Raw genomic sequence first — 17,736 nt, 5'->3', positions numbered from 1 at the left:
ACAGTAACGCTAGTGTTCAAGCAGGTTAGGGTTATGATTACAGTGAACCTGTCACATGAAAAAATGCTAATAACCGATAGATATGGGGTTAATCTGCAGGTTAATAGAGTTTTGAGCCTGCCCGTGTCCTGCACTTAGACCCCAGCTGTCGGGGGGACACTAACTTTATTCCTACTGGAAGCATTCGGCGTTCAGTCACAGGGACGGTGCCGAAGCAGGCTCAGTGAATAGAGAGAGACAGATGTAACTGCGCAAATCAGCATTAGACCCTGCCATCAATCAGTGTGGGGGCATGGTTACAGCTGCCGCTCTCGATACACAAAGCGGTGACTGAACCCAATCTGGCGCCGACCAAGTGACTGAAACCCGGAACGCTACCGGGAGGTATAAAGGTCATTTCCTCCAGGCAGTGAGGGTCTAAGGGCGGGCGCCGGGCAGGTTCAAAACACTATTAACCTGAGATTAACTTCATTCTTGCAGGTTAACAATGTTTTTTTTTTTACGTGACATGTTTTAAGTAAATTTTGTGTTAGCTTATCCCTTTAAATTATTTTAGTGAAAATGTTCTACATAACATACAAGTTCGATCTAACACTCATGAAAAAAAATCACCATCTTGCTTTTGCAAATGCAAAATTATCAAAGAAAAATACTCTACAAAACGTTTGATAAAAAAAAAAAATAATCTCATTCTATCTTTGAAGCGGTTTCATTTATTTTGCTTCCCACTGTGAGCCTTATCTGAAGGCCAAGTAGAAGAAGTTTCCCTAGTTTATGATTAGGAAAGAATCTGATAGATTAGAAGACTCAATTGAAGTTGGACATAATAAGTATTACAGTATTACATGACATTAATCCTGCCATTCCATTACTTTCTCAATCATTGTGCAGAGACTAATTATTCTGAAGCCAGTGATCAGGAGAAAATAGAAACATACTTACACTGGGCTGGAGTAATCTCTTTATTGCATCAACAAGGCAGGCTCTGTACTGGTCCAGAAACAGGCTGACATTCAGAAAAAAATCACATTGTGGATTACAGGGGGTCTGACATTTTAATGATACAAGAAAGACAAATATTAAACCAACTAAATTCATTTAGCAGAGATAATGAGACATTTAACTATTCAATTAGTTTTAAATTAGTATCAAGTTGTCTGCTACACAAAACGTTACATAAGGCTATGATTACGAGCAATGGATGGGTTCGCGGTCGAAAACCAGAGTGACCCTGAGCCGCCACGGTCTTTGAACTGCTTGATGCAGGCTAACCATTGTCTTGCAAAAACGTACAGCCAATTGTAGCAATCACCCAGTTTTGCAGGTCAAAAAGGCTATTTCCCTGCAACCTTAAAGCACCAGTCTAGTATTTTCTTCTAATTTATCCACTGGAGTAGCGCCACTAATCTAAGTTCTCTTCAGCTAAAATCATACTTATCAGCCTCGGTCTTGATCTGTTATCGGTGCCACTCCAGTCATTTTCTGCAGGTTGTGACCCTCGAGATCGTTCCAAGGCTAGAACAAGGATCTTGTAGACTTACATTGAGAGCCTGAGACTGTTACCTCTTACTTCTGGTAAGTCAGAAGTTGCAGCGACAAGATAGCAGAGAAGGACTGAGGCAGTCCCAAGAAGAGCTGAAGACAGTGAATCGTAAGTATAATACTAGGGTTAGGAAACACGTTAGTAGCACCACTTCAGCGCTGAAATAAGAAAAAATACTGGTTGGTGCTTTAAGTGTTCTGCAATGAGGAATTCAAGGACCGCGGCGGCTCAAACATGTCCACCGTGTGTGTGCACAGCCCAAAGGACCCAATGAGCATTTCTGCCTAAAATAAAAACATGACATCACAAGTAAACGAGCCCACACATTCTAAGCCGGTCATACACATGAGACAGTTGTTGGACGAACATATACACCAGAGCACTTCCCCTTGCCGAGCATTCATGTGTTTTCAATGAAGTGGGAGGAGAAAGGTGCTGCCACAGTCCACCGGCAGAGTCTTATGTCTTCTGAAAAAGTGATATTGAATGGTGGTATTGAAGTTTGAATTACCTAAACTTATCTAGCCAAATATCGCCTGTCAGGGGAGAATCAGGAGGCACCCATACACATCAGCAGGTCAAACCGTGGGGAGTTTGGCTGACTTTTAACTAATCTGTATGGAGGTCTTTAGATAGCTTTGTTCATTTGACGGCTGTTTTCATCTACTCCCCCAAACACATGATCATGCAACTCAATTTAGTGTGCATGTGTTTTCTACAGGGATCAGGAGGTAAAATGATGTCATAATATTCTGGTGATGGCTTTTCTTCCAAGAGAACACAAAGCTCAGTTGTTGAAATTCAACAATCTTTGATTCCTCTTTCTTCTTTCCACCAACATTATCTGACAGGGTAGTATTTGTTATTCATGCATTCACAAAACATTGGCGTGTGAGCCTGCAAAAATTTTTGGACTTGGCTAAAGTGTCTTTTAGGAATATAGAGGCCTTCTGTCTTTTACATAGGATAGGTTTGTCTATTATTTTATTTAGAGTCTTGTTTACTCTACATTTGTTAAAAATTAGCCCTGGAAATAGCGGCTGTTATAGGTTCTGAAAATGGATATCACCTAGAACCATCAGACAAATGTCAGCAAGCATTGGGGGGGATTGACTCGAAGGAACTGGTCTATCAGCCATGGTAGTAATCTATGGCTGCTGGATGGGAGCCTTGATAACCACCTCTTACCTTTTGGCATCCAAGGCTATTTTCTTGATTATTTTGCCTGGCAAAACGTCATTGTTGCGGTGTGACGTACATGTGACAAGATAGCTAGTCAGAAGAACTGCGGATGCCATCAGGTAGGAGATGTTTCTCAGGACTCATATACAGTGGCCACAAATTTGTCATGTGGCTGGTCGACCAGGTCCTGCGAATTGATTTGCACCATCTCTAGAGTCAACTACTATGGAAACTTTAAGAATTGCCAATTCTTGTCAATTTTAAGAAGTTTTCAAGCTTGCACAGCCACATTGCACAATATGGGTCAGAAGAGTGTGTTATCAGAGCCCTATTGCCAGGCATCATCACTTTCATCATGTCATTACCAAGGGGAGCCACTGGCAAGTCACTTCAAAGGAATCAAACATTACACATATGAGAGGATTCTTCCAGAAGAAGAATGGTGGTTTACATCAAAGAGTACTTCTTCCCCGAACAATAGTGGGAAGTTCTGAGTAGAAGACACCCCCCATTTATTTCCTCCACATGCCCCATCACGACACAAGCACCCCCTTAAAAAGGGAGAATCAAAAAGAACTGGAAACTGGCTGAATACAATTTTTATAACCAAAATGATTTTTATTTTAAATATCAATTGTGCCTACCAACATATGTTACATAAATTCCTATAAGTAGGGTGCGTGGCTTCAGTGCAACATTAGGTTAAACTCTTGATTGATGTATGAATCAGGTTAAGTGTACAAGAGCATTATATAACTGTGACTGTAAAGAGATTTGATGTACTAGAATAACGTGCATGGAATAGGAGAATTACGTTGGTTATTATCATTATGAATGGTTAGAACATAAAGCCCTCATCACCGAGTGCAGAGGTGAATGGAAAAGCAGACAAGTCTCAGCTAAGACCTCAGATTGAGAGGAGCGTTGAATAAAACAACACCCGGAAAGACAAGTCAAGTCAGCAATATCCCCAGCAGACAAATTGGATGAAAGACTCAGAAGTAATTCAAGAAGCTTCGGCACAGCTGCTCAATAACAACGGCGAGGTAAAAGATGTCATTCCCTGAAAATAGTTAAGGATCTAGCTACTAGGTCATAATACGGCTTATTCAAGACCTCTCAGAGGTCATGACTTCTTAGGCTAATGCCAGTATGTCGGTCAAGACGTTTTATGAAAGATTAATCCATTCATTATCTTTCTAGATTTTTCTAAATGTTTAGAAATGAATCTCATATCTATCTACAATCTATTAGTCTGTACATCATCAAAATATTTATCTAATATCGAAAACTCTATAGATCAGTCAGCTATATATTTATCTGTCAGCTCTATATCGTATCTATCTATCTATCTATCTATCTATCTATCTATCTATCTATCAATCTATCTATCTATCCCTGTGTTATCAGTTTTCTCCGAATTCTGACATCTAACTGTGTAAAATGGTGCTAAACTTGTACTTGCACTACAATTTTTCCAACATTCCTCTAACCAGCTCCAATAGCTTTTTGAAAACTCTGTGACACTTAAAAGGAAGGGAGCGTGGACAGAAAATTCATACAAATTTATGCCAGATAAGTGGTATGAACTATGACAGAAACGCACCCACAGACATGTGATACTGGATCATTTTGTTTAATAAAATTAATAAATGAAAAAGTCTAAAGTTTTTTGACTCATTTGTTAAATTTGGTTCTCTTCATTTACTTTTAGGACTTGTGTGAAAATCTGATGTAGTTTTAGGTCCAGTTTAAACAGAAATATTGAAAATTCTGAAGGGTTAAAGTCCCTCTCTATAATCAATTTATTCTCTGTCTCTAATCTAGCTATAGTCAATTGCTCAATCTAACTATACTCGCTTATCTATCTATCTATCTATCTATCTATCTATCTATCTATCTATCCATCTATCTAGCCTTTGTTCAAAGCAGCAGAAGTAGAAACATTTTTTTAGGAATTCCTTAATATAGTTATACTGTTAAAAAAACAGTAATCTAAGTATGATTTAATACACAGGTGCTTCTCACAAAATTACAATATCATCGAAAAGTTAATTTATTTTTGTTGTTCAATAATTCTTTTCTTAGCAATCCTTTCAAGGCTGCGGTTATCCTGGTTGCTTGTGCACCTTTCTCTACTATAGTTTTTCCTTCCACTCAACTTTCCATTAATAAGCTTGGATACAGCACTCTGTGAACAACCAGCATAAGGCTTCTTTCACACCTCCGTCGGTACGGACCGGTCGCAATGCGTCGGGCCGATGTACCGTCGGACACTGTGAAATAACTGCAAGACATGGGCAGCGGATGCAGTTTTACAACGCATCTGCTGCCCATTCTGCAGTCCGGGGAGGAGGGGGCGGAGTTTCGGCCGTGCATGCGCGGTTGAAAATGGCGGACGCGACGCACAAAAAAAGTTACATGGAACTTTTTTGTGCTGACTGTCCGCCAAAACACGACGCATCCGTCGCACGATGGATGCGACGTGTGGCAATCGGTCGCAATACGTCGCTAATGCAAGTCTATGGAGAAAAAACGCATCCTGCGGGCAACTTTGCAGGATGTGTTTTTTCTCCAAAACGACGCATTGTGACGTACGCCATAAGATGCAAGTGTGAAAGTAGCCTTATATGTGTTGAGAGAAATCCAGTCTCTAAATGGGCCTGGATTTCATGGTGGGTAGGTCAGAGATGGGTGGGACACCTACCCACCATATCTCCACCTCCAGGGTGTGGTTGGAAGGAGTTAAATGTCCAGCCAGTTTTTTCCTCTGGTTGTGTTGTGAGGAGTAAGGAAGTCTCCATACTGAAGCTCCTGTGAGAGCTACCACAGGTGTTGTCCCAGAAGTACTGGGCAGGACTGTGCATGAACTTTTTACTTTCTTTTGAGCCAGACTGTTTTCTGTTACCAGTTTGGGTTCCTCGTTTATGACACAATAAACCACCTAGAGTCTTTAACCAAACAGGCCCTGTGTCTATCTTGAGGAGCAGCTAAGCGTGTCGACCCCTCACAATACAAAGAGTAAGAATCTCTTACCACCCATCAAAAGTCTATTTCTTTTCGTCTGTCTGCTATGGTGACTGCACTTCTTCTCGTCATAGTGTTTTCTTCACCTCCACCCATACAGTACATCTTTTCCAATGCTTAACACAATTGCCATTCAGTGCCGAGTAAAAGCGGTTCTAGGATGGGATGCACACCTCCTTCTGATGCCATTTTCTTGTGCCGTTCTACCGGCACTGATAACGTAAGGATAGGGAAAATAATAACCCTGCAGTATTTTTACACATGTAACTGCTAAGTGTATCCTCGGATGCCAATAACTTCTTGAAAAGAGTACTCGAGTCTTACAAGTGTTTGTGAATGTAAACATGGAAATATATGAATGTAATCATGTATATACATGAACTCGATCTGCTTCTTTTTTTTCTTTTTTTTGTACAGTGGCTTTGTGAAAGGACGTTGTTTTCATGTAAATGAGTGCAGACTGGAAAACTGGCTCACTATTCAGACAATCAGACAATACCACCCTGGCTGGCAAAAAAAAATACAGAATTTAATCAGGCAATATACAAAGCTGGTGCTTAGGCAGTTTCCTGAAGAGAAAAAAAAAAGTGGTTTGCTAACTTGACAATAAAATACATCCTGCACATTTGCATCTGTGTGCACTAAATATGTGAATGTTTAGCACAAAACAAGAAAAAAATGAAGTAAAAATAGGAATAAACAATCAATGTGTTATTCTGTACTTGTCCTTAACCAGGGGCAAGGAACCGCATGTAGCTCATCATGATAGCTATGCGAGTGCATACAAGATGACATCCACATTAGCGATAATGTAGACATATCCTAACCCTAAGGGAAGGTGCAGATGGCCGTATTGTATTTCCGAGTGCGATCCGACATAACATTGGATTGCACTCGGACCAATGTTATTCTATGGGGACGTGCATATTCAGAGGAAAAACCACTTGAAATTAAAGCACCACTCCAGTGTTTTTTTTTACATTTTACCACTGAGTGGTGCCACTTATCTAAGTTCCCTGCCCTTAGTCTTATACTTACCAGTCACAGTGTTCATCATTTATCGGTGCCGCTCCAGTCGGTCTTCCGCAGGTAGTGACCTGCCGGATCGTTCCATTGTTTACTGGGCGATCCAGAAGTCACAACTCAATGTAAGTCTAGGAGAGCCAGAACAAGGCTCCCATAGACTTACACAGAGCTTGTGACCATTACCTCTGACTTTTAGTCAGTCAGAAGTTGCGGTCACAATACTGCACCACGGGATCAGATCCGCATCGGGAAGACTTGAAGACAGCAGCTGGTAAGCATAATACTATGGTCAGGGAACTTAGCAGTACAGGGCTACTAAGTTCCCTGACCATAGGGAACTTAGAGGCACCACTAGTTTGAGAGTTATGGAAATAGATTGCTTATGAATGGGGAACCCATGTTTGGGGAATGCGTCATCTCATCTACCAATTAGAACCAGATTATTTTCTTCTCCTTTTCTGATTGTAACTTTTTCAAATTTGTTTTTATTTCTGATTTTTGTTAATTTTCAATTCAACATAACAAATTACAATAACAAAGCAGAAGTATAACAAGCCAAGGTAAACAAAACAACAATTATTATTTTCAAGAGTTGGAGTTCAGTGGAAGTGGGTGAAAGTTGTGAGGGAATCTTTTAGGTTCATTAATAAAATTTCCAGGTTGCAGAAACTAAAGGGTTGGAGGAAAGATGGAAACCAGAGAAGAGATAGCAAGAACACGTTGGTGACCGTGATGTGACTTAAGTCATGAGCCTGGAGGAAATCCTGCAGTTCAGATAGATCTGGAAAAACCATAGACAACCTGATAAAACAACAACGGTATTCCTACAAGAAAGTCTCTATAAATCCTGTCTGAATTTAGCGGAGATTACATAGTCAATATTGCTCTATAAATGTAAGGAGGTCCAGGAGGCGTGTAGTCAAGTCTACACTGGCAGAGCCGCAGAGATCAGTGATTGGCCGCAGCCATTATTAGATATCGGGCTCATCACCGGGACCAGGGACAAAAAGCAATGCACAGTTTTTCTGATGAGGATTTTTTTTAAAGGGGACAACGGTTTCTCTGGTGGAGATCTAGCGGTGGACTCTGAGATCTTGACTAATATGCAGCTGGACTTTTTTTTTCATAACAAACTGCGCCCAGGGACTGGAATTATCAACACTCCTAAGCCATTTATATGGGCACGTAGATCATAGAAAGTTGAACAAAACGATAACTTGATATCTGCCTTCCAATGTCTTATTCCACAGATATCCTAATTTTTCTTAATATATGAATGAGCTGTTGAGATCTATCTATAGATCTCCTCAAGAGTCTGCCTCCAGAGCTTATTTTAAATTAAAGGGGGGGTCACTATTGTGATACATGTAATGCCTGACAATTTGCTCTTTTAATCTACATTGGTAACGTCTAGTGATGAGCGAGTGTACTCGTTGCTCGTGTTTTCCCGAGCACGCTCGGGTGGTCTCCGAGTATTTGTAACTGCTCGGAGGTTTCATTTTTGTTGACACAGCTGCCTGACTACATGTGGGGGTTGCCTGGTTGCTAGGGAATCTCCACATGTATTCAAGCTGTCTATCAGCTGTAAATCATGCGTCTGAGGCAGCAAAAACGAAATCTCCGCTCATCACTAGTAACATTCCCTTTCATTTAAAATAAGGTCTGGAGGCACATTCTCAGGGAGATCTTAAAGGGGTTGACCAGTCCAAATCGATAAGTCTTCAGTCTCTCTGTGGTGGCAGCAGACTTGTGACTCCATCGAGCGCACGCACTGTGTGCTGTTAGAATTCGCCAGTTTCTGAGCCGGGATTGGAAGGTATGTATCCATTACACATACTCCCAACCAGAGCCCGTCCAGTGGTCGCGGCCTCTCTCCATACACTTGTATGGAGAGAGGTTGTACCCTGTAGCCGGCAACACCCACTGGACGGCACAGTCCCTAGTCGGGATGCGGCATTGCTCAATATAAGCGTATGGAGCAAGGCCGCAACGACGCGATGGGCCCTGACCGGGATTATGTATAACACATACATACTCGCGAGTCCTGAATCAGAAACCAGAAAATCTCCGCCCATAAGAGTGACTGCAGACTTATCGATCTGGACTTGACAACCCCTTTAACAATCCATTTACATATTAAGAAAAATGTGGACTTCTTGAGCATAAGACATCAGATCACAGATATCAAGATATCATTTTGTTCAACTTTCTATGATCTGCATGTCTATATAAATGACTTAGCAGGGTTAATCCTACTGACAGATGCCCTTCAAGCAAATGAGATTTGAATGGGGCGGAGGTGCACATGCTCGATGTTCACTCAATACATTACCTATGGGACTGCTGGATACAATTGATCACTGTGCTTGAGGTTGAGCATCCATACCTCCACCCCATTCCAGATGGGTCCCTGAAGAGCACAGTTCCTGGGTTACAGAACTCCTTTCTCTGGATCACTGGGTGTTCAACCACAGCTTGATCATAGTTTGGGAATAACCCGTGGAGTAAATAGGGCTAAAATGTTAGATACAACCCTTGGACAAGCAAAAGGCTAACCACTTTGTGTATTAACCCATGAGAGTGACAGTATCTAGATTTGTTAGGTGTTTGTTTTTTACATTCTGACCTTTGACAAAAATTGAAAAAAAAAATACAGTCAGGGTGATTTGTACTGGTAAAATAATAATGCAAAAAAGCCTTCGGGCATCAGCTCTATGAATTATTTTTGCAAATTGGATGACACGGTGTGAGTATCATGAGCAGGAGAAGATGGCAAATGCCAGAGTTGTTTTGATATTTGTGTGAAGAGCAAATTTAACTCTAAATCTGTTGGCAAGACCTTGCTTCACCCACGTAATCTGGAAAACATCCATATGTGAGCCTAGTCTAAGCCTATGAGAAGACTGTTGCCCTCCTGCTCATGTCCGCCAGCTCTCTGATCTGACTTTCATACTTAATCTGGTCTAATCCTACCAAGCATTAACTTCATCTGTGCAATGAAACCTGTAGTATCCATTCTAATATTTGGTGAGGAAGGCATTTACTAAATTACTTGCTGAAATCATATGGTGTTGTTTAGCTGTTTATTTTAATCAGATGATGCATCTCGGGGACACATTATCAGCGGTTTAACTGGAAACCCAGGTTTGTCTTTTTACAAACAATAAACTATTCTGATTTTCCAGATACGTTCACAATGTTTTTTTACGCAACACATCAACACACAAACAGAATTATAATCTATCTCTCAATGTTAAAATTAACCTACCCTTAAAATTATAGACGGTAAAAATGTATATGATTTTTTTCAACGAAAAATTAAAACTATATATAAATGAATAAATAAACAAATAAATATCAGCCATACCCTATCATTGATATTTGTCATTCATTCTGGAGCAAAATAATAAAAAAGTATATGATAGCTATAAAGAAACATCTGTGTGTATATATAGGTACATATATATATTTATTTATTGGATGGGTGTATATACACACATGCACACAAAATATATATATATATATATATATATATATATATATATATACATATATTATTATTATTATTATTATTATTTATTATTATAGCGCCATTTATTCCATGGCGCTTTACATGTGAGGAGGGGTATACATAATAAAAACAAGTACAATAATCTTGAACAATGCAAGTCAAAACTGGAACAGGAGGAGAGAGGACCCTGCCCCCGAAGGCTCACAATCTACAAGGTATATATATATATATATATATATATATATATATATATATATATATATATATATATAAATTATTAAGTAAAAAGAATAGGAAATTTTTAGAAAATACATATATTTCTTTTCTGATAAAAAATATAGGACATGTAATAAAGCTGATTTAGAACATTCTTTCTGAATTAAACAGTCATCCATGAACCCTAGTGGAAACTAGAAAAAATATCTAAACCTTTCGCCTAATATATGTAAAATACAAGCAGAGCTGTGAATTAGATGACAACGGTGAAATGCTTGATTAACGCTATTTCTGTCAACTCCGGTGAAATAATACCTGTTCTCTTAATTACATGTTACAGTATGTCGTAGGATGATTTATACGGAGAATAAAGAACATGATACAATGTTCCTCCCCATTACTTTGCCATTAATAACTGTCTACTTAACTTCAGCAGTCTTCAGAAATATCAGATATAATTTGCCTCTGATCTCAAGCGATTGACGTGTACAAGTTCCCGAGTTTGCCAAAAGGCCTCGTATATATTTAAAGCACTCTAAATAGCTATTAGAATTCGACTGAAGACCACGGATCACTCAACGACATTTTCTTATACATGAATTATTCTGGACCCCACTTTAGATAACTCGTGTCACAACACATTGTTACATCTCGTACAGTCTCCGTACAGAACATGATTTGGGTGATCACTTTTATGCAAAAAAAAATTGCACAACCTTGCTTGTGCTAATATCAATAGTCAGATATTTAGTAACAAGTAAGTTAATTGAGCTGTTGGTGTTGATAAACTCCCTTTCCTTCAGACTGTTCCTCCCTGAACCATAATTATTTGCAATTTGCTTAAGTCGTCCATTTACTGATACGTCAAGCATGAAACAGAGGCAATTTCGCAAAATGGAAATGCTTCTCAAAATCAATCTTCAGGAAATAATGTGGTAGAAGTTACTCTCTGATAGAAGACTACCTCATGACTGTCACATAGAGATGAATATTAATTTGTTGAGGTTAAGGCGGTTTAGTGCTTCATTTGTTGACTTTGTTCAGCCGTCAGAGAGCAGAGCAGTGCAATTATTTCAACAAATCTATTTCTTCCCCCCCCCCCCCCTGTTCCGCCAGTTACCATTTTTTATGTACTTACCAGTCAGCACACATAACAATGTCAAAATGTCCTTCCAGTTGAGAGACATCTGTCTCATTATCCCATCGTAAAACGCTAAAGGAAAAAAAAATAAAAACACAAAAACAGTCAATTTAATTTTTTTTTATTTTTTTTTTAACATCGAGGATTTTTCATGACATTCACTTTGATAGTGTTAAAAGCAGATCGGATGTTTGCAAACATATCTCAAGACCACTTTTATCAGGTTTGTAAGGAATCAAGTGAATATACAGAAGGAATGAAGTGTTTTACTTTTAAGCAGCAGTGTAACGTGCAGATTTGGGGTCCAGTGTAAAATCTGGAATAGGGTCTCTTTCTAACCTGTGCCAGTTAAAAGAGAGGGCACTCCGTGCACCCTTGTTGTGGCCAGTTACATGCACTTTTCCACCTAGTTGTTTTCCCTCCGGCTTTCAACCCACCTCTATTTGGATTGACAAGCAGAGACAGATGGAAAACAAGCAGCTGGGAAGATGAACTGAACTATTGGGCCACACTAAGGGTGCAATGATCGCTTGTACTTGGTGTGAACAGTCAATCTGTGCTGACAGACTCCCTTTAAGGTCTCCTCAGTCACTAGGGCCCAAATGTGACGGCTGCCGCTACATCCCTACAGCTTATGCCCCAATGTTCCACTACGAATTAATGTTTATCAAGGGCAAGAAATGTCATTTCAGCCCAAAAATAAAGCTGGATAAGAGACACTTCAGAAGTCCATTTTTCTCAGGTCTATAAGAAATCAGATGAGGAAACAAATGATGAAAATGTTTTTGAATTTTTTATTCCGCAGCGTGACTTTTAGATTCTGATCCCGATGAAAAATCTGGAACGAGGGTCCCCTTCTAATGTACCACTGAAAATATTAGGGTCTTTTTGTCTGACAGAGTGGCCTTAAAAAGGGTTGCTTAGATTTGTGTTGAAAGTCTTTTGAATCCTCACAGCATGCACATCATGCGTTATAAGGATTTTCTGGTGTGATTGAAAGTAGGCCACATTCCGACTAGCCGTGCACAGCTTCACTCTATACAAGTAAATTCAGTGAGGACACAAGTCTAGTCGGAATGTGGCTGGAAGTATGCATATTACATACTTGTGATCGCATGATCACCCACTCTCGTTGCTGGCACCTGAAAATCCTGACAGTATGTGGTGCGCGCAGTGAGGATTCACAAGCCTGCAGTCGCATAAAGACAAGACTGCAGTCTTTCATTGCAAACCCTTTAAGTTCTCCTCAGGCAACAAGCCCCAGATTTAACCAGTCCTTCTACCCACCATCACAGTTATGCCACAATGTTCTTTTATGATGTAAAGTTTATCAATGGGAATAAATGTCATTTCAGCCCTAAAATAGAGCTTCAGAAGAGTCGTGAAGGGGTGGGAGGTGTGTTTATATTACAGGCATCATTCATTGCATTTTTATTTCAATGCTTCTCTGCGGTGTTGGTTAGCTATAAGATTATAAATAACTATAAGCAATCGAATTGCTAAAAATCGTCTGCAGTGACTGACTAGATCCTAAAAGAATAGCTCCTCTTTCACTCCACTATGCGACTCTGGCAGCTATAACAATTTTCTCTACATGATACAATCAGATTTCTTCAATAGTCAGCTACGTCAAGTGAAGGCTCAAAATGTATCTCTACGCTGCAGAAGTAAAAAAAAAAAAAAAATCAGATAATCGCTGTTCCATATAAAAAGTGACTGGTTAATGCTAGTGAATTTTTAGAATGGGTAATTTTATTTTAAAAAAAAAGATTATTTTTGAGCGTAACTTTTTATCTGAGTGCTTGACTGGCACTCTGCTGGTACGTTTTTTTACAAGAGAGGTAATGATGGATTTGAATGATCAAAGCTAATGGTAAATATCTTTTATCATATAGTAGATTTAAGTTGGACGTACTTTTTGAAGCCTGAATGAGTATTCTGTGGGATCTGTCTTAAATGTCAAACTGTGCTTTTAACCAGTAGAACAAGACAGTGACATCCATTTTTAGGCATCTTGCATACAACAGTATTTTTGCTTTGCACCAGTACCGAGAGGTGACGAGTGACTGCTTAAAACAAACCAGGCAAACTGCAATGCAGTCAGAATCAACAGGAAGGGTTAAAGTACCAATAAACAAGTACAGTGGGGAAAAAAGTCTTTAGTCAGCCACCAATTGTGCAAATTCTCCCAATTAAAAAGATGAGAGAGGCCTGCAATTGACATCATAGGTAGACCACAACTATGAGAGTCAAAATTGAGTAAACAAATCCAGAAAATCACCTTGTTGGATTTGGCAAGATTTATTTTTCAAATTATGGTGAAAAATAAGTATTTTGTCACCTAAAAGCATGCAAGATTTCTGGCTCTCACAGAGCTGTAACTTCTTCTTTAAGAGGCTCCTCTTTCCTCCACTCATTACCTGTAGTAATGGCACCTGTTTGAACTTGTTATCAGTATAAAAGACACCTGTCCACAACCTCAAACAGTCACACTCCAAACTCCACTATGGGGAAGACCAAAGAGCTGTCGAAGGACACCAGAAACAAAAGCTGTAGCCCTGCACCAGGCTGGGAAGACTGCAACTGCAATAGGTAAGCAGCTTGGTGTGATGAAATCAACTGTGGGAGCAATAATAAGAAAATGGAAGACAAACAAGAGAACTGATAATCTCCTTCGATTTGGGGCTCCACGCAAGATCACACCCCGTGGGGTCGAAATGATTACAAGAACGGTGAGCAAAAATCCCAGAACCACACGGGCGGACCTAGTAAATGACCTGCATAGAGCTGGAACCACCGTAACAAAGGCTACCATCAGTAACACACTATGCCGCCAGGGACTCATTAGATCCTGCAGTGTCAGACATGTCCTCCTGCTTAAGCCAGTACATGTCCGGGCCCATCTGAAGTTTGCTAGAGAGCATCTGAATTATCCAGAAGAGCATTAGGAGAATGTCATATGGTCTGATGAAACCAAAGTAGAACTGTTTTGTAGAAACAAAACTCGTCGTGTTTGGAAGAGACAGAATGCTGAATTGCATCCAAAGAACACCATACCTACTGTGAATCATGCGGGTGGCAACATCATGCTTTGGAGCTGTTTCTCTGCAAAGGGACCAGGACGACCGATCCATGTACATGAAAGAATGAATGGGGCCATGTAGCATGAGATTTTGAGAGCAAACCTTCCATCAGCAAGGGCATTGAAGTTAAAACGTGGATGGGTCTTTCAGCATGATAATGATCCCAAGCACACAGCCAGGGCAAAGAACAAGTTGCTTCGTAAGAAGCATATGAAGGTCCTGGAGTGGCCTAGCCAGTCTCCAGATCTCAACCCCATATAAAACCTTTGGTGTTATGGACTGGTAATTTAGGAGCGACATGCGACTAGCTCTGAGCAGGTGATAACTATACAGACCGCAGTTCCTGATCTTAACACAACACTAGCAGTAGCCGTGGGATGTTCCTGTCACTCCCTGGACACCTCGTCACAGCCGGAGAACTAGCTACCCCTAAAGGTAGAAACAGGAAAGCTATCTTGGCTCAGAGAAAATCCCCAAAGGATAGACAGCCCCCACAAATAATGACTGTGAGAGGAGAAGGAAATGACGTACGCAGTATGAAACAAGATTTAGGAAAGGAGGCCACTTCTAGATAGATAGATAGTACAGGAAAGAACACTGTGCGGTCAGTAATAAAAACTAGAAAAAGTCCACCGCAGAGAAATGCAAAAATCTCCACACCTGACTAAAGGTGTGGAGGGCAAAATCTGCTGCCCAGAGCTTCCAGCTTAGCTGAATAGATCCATACTGATAAGCTGGACAAATGAGCAAAACATAGAATGTGCTGAACAATAAAGTCCACAACAAGTGGACTGCAAAAGGACGAGCAAGGACTTATCTTTGCTGAAAGGGTCAGAATGTCAGGAAAATCCAAAAGAGCAGTGACTCCAAGCAGGAACAATTGACAACTGGCATTGATTGAGGGATAAGGCCAGACTAAAATAGCCGAGCCAGAAAGACGATCAGTGGAAGCAGCTGCTGATGCTAAATCCAAGAAGCAGCTATACCACTCAAAACCACAGGAGGGAGCCCAAGAGCAGAATTCACAAAAGTGCTACTTACAACCACCGGAGGGAGCCCAAGAACGGAATTCACAACAGTAACCCCCCCTTGAGGAGGGGTCACCGAACCCTCACCAGAGCCCCCAGGCCGATCAGGATGAGCCAAGTGAAAAGCACGAACCAAATCGGCGGCATGGACATCGGAGGCAACCACCCAAGAATTATCCTCCTGGCCATAACCCTTCCACTTGACAAGATACTGAAGCCTCCGCCTCGAAAAACGAGAATCCAAAATTTTTTCAACCACATATTCCAACTCCCCCTCAACCAACACCGCCGGGGCAGGAGGATCAACAAAGGGAACAACAGGTACCACATATCTCCGCAACAAAGATCTATGGAAAACTTTGTGGATGGCAAAAGAGGCTGGAAGGGCCAAATGAAAAGACACTGGATTGATAATCTTAGAAATCTTATAAGGACCAAAAAAACGAGGCTTGAACTTAGGGGAAGAAACCTTCATAGGAACATGACGGGAAGATAACCAGACTAAATCCCCCACACGAAGCCGAGGACCAACACACCGACGGCGGTTAGCAAAACGCTGAGCCTTTTCCTGAGACGTCAAATTGTCTACCACATGAGTCCAAATCTGCTGTAACCTGTCCATCACAGAATCTACACCAGGACAATCAGAAGGCTCAACCTGCCCTGAAGAAAAATGAGGATGGAAACCAAAATTACAAAAAAAAGGCGAAACCAAAGTAGCCGAACTGGCCCGATTATTAAGGGCAAACTCGGCCAACGGCAAGAAAGCCACCCAATCATCCTGATCAGAGGACACAAAGCATCTCAAATAGGTTTCCAAGGTTTGATTAGTTCGCTCAGTTTGGCCATTTGTCTGAGGATGGAACACCGAAGAAAAAGACAAATTAATGCCCATCCTAGCACAAAAGGCCCGCCAAAACCTGGAAACAAATTGTGAACCTCTGTCAGACACAATATTCTCCGGAATGCCATGCAAACGAACCACATGCTGAAAAAATAATGGAACCAAATCAGAGGAGGAAGGCAATTTAGGCAAAGGTACCAAATGGACCATTTTAGAGAACCAGTCACAAACCACCCAGATAACAGACATCTTCTGGGAAACAGGAAGATCCGAAATAAAATCCATGGAAATATGCGTCCAGGGCCTCTCAGGGACAGGCAAAGGCAAAAGCAACCCACTAGCGCGGGAACAGCAAGGCTTAGCCTGGGCACAGGTCCCACAGGACTGCACAAAAGAACGCACATCCCGTGACAAGGAAGGCCACCAAAAGGACCTAGCAACCAAATCTCTGGTACCAAAAATCCCAGGATGACCGGCCAACACCGAACAATGGACCTCAGAAATTACCTTACTTGTCCATCTATCAGGAACAAACAGCTTCCCCACAGGACAGCGGTCAGGTTTATCAGCCTGAAATTCCTGAAGCACTCGCCGTAAATCAGGAGAGACGGCAGAAAGAATCACCCCTTCCCTAAGAATGCCAACCGGCTCAAGAACCCCAGGAGAATCAGGCAAAAAGCTCCTAGAGAGAGCATCCGCTTTAACATTCTTAGATCCCGGAAGATATGAGACCACAAAATCGAAACGGGAGAAAAACAGGGACCATCGAGCCTGTCTAGGGTTCAGCCACTTGGCCGACTCGAGGTAAATCAGATTCTTATGATCGGTCAAGACCACAACGCGGTGCTTGGCTCCCTCAAGCCAATGTCGCCACTCCTCAAATGCCCACTTCATAGCCAACAACTCCCGATTGCCGACATCATAATTGCATTCCGCAGGCGAAAACTTTCGGGAAAAGAAGGCACATGGTTTCATCAAGGAACCATCAGAATTCCTCTGTGACAAAACGGCCCCTGCCCCAATCTCAGAAGCATCAACCTCAACCTGAAAAGGAAGAGACACATCCGGCTGACGCAAGACAGGGGCAGAAGTAAATCGGCGCTTAAGCTCCTGAAAGGCCTCAACAGCCTCAGAG

General features: G+C 41.1%; 1 protein-coding gene across 1 annotated transcript in view; it reads right to left on the bottom strand.

Moving 5' to 3' along the window:
• Positions 1 to 17,736, bottom strand: part of CAMKMT (calmodulin-lysine N-methyltransferase) — a 594,390-nt gene that overhangs the window by 57,484 nt on the left and 519,170 nt on the right. Inside the window, exons 8-9 of the mRNA XM_077282404.1 lie at positions 11,644 to 11,718; positions 943 to 1,006 (exon numbers count right to left, since the gene is read on the bottom strand). Of these exons, the coding sequence (XP_077138519.1) occupies positions 943 to 1,006; positions 11,644 to 11,718 (139 nt within the window). The remainder of the gene's footprint in view (positions 1 to 942; positions 1,007 to 11,643; positions 11,719 to 17,736) is intronic.

The sequence above is a fragment of the Ranitomeya variabilis genome, chromosome 2 (assembly GCF_051348905.1).
Source record: "Ranitomeya variabilis isolate aRanVar5 chromosome 2, aRanVar5.hap1, whole genome shotgun sequence".
Lineage (NCBI taxonomy): Eukaryota > Metazoa > Chordata > Amphibia > Anura > Dendrobatidae > Ranitomeya > Ranitomeya variabilis.
This window is presented reverse-complemented; position numbering and strand designations above follow the sequence as displayed.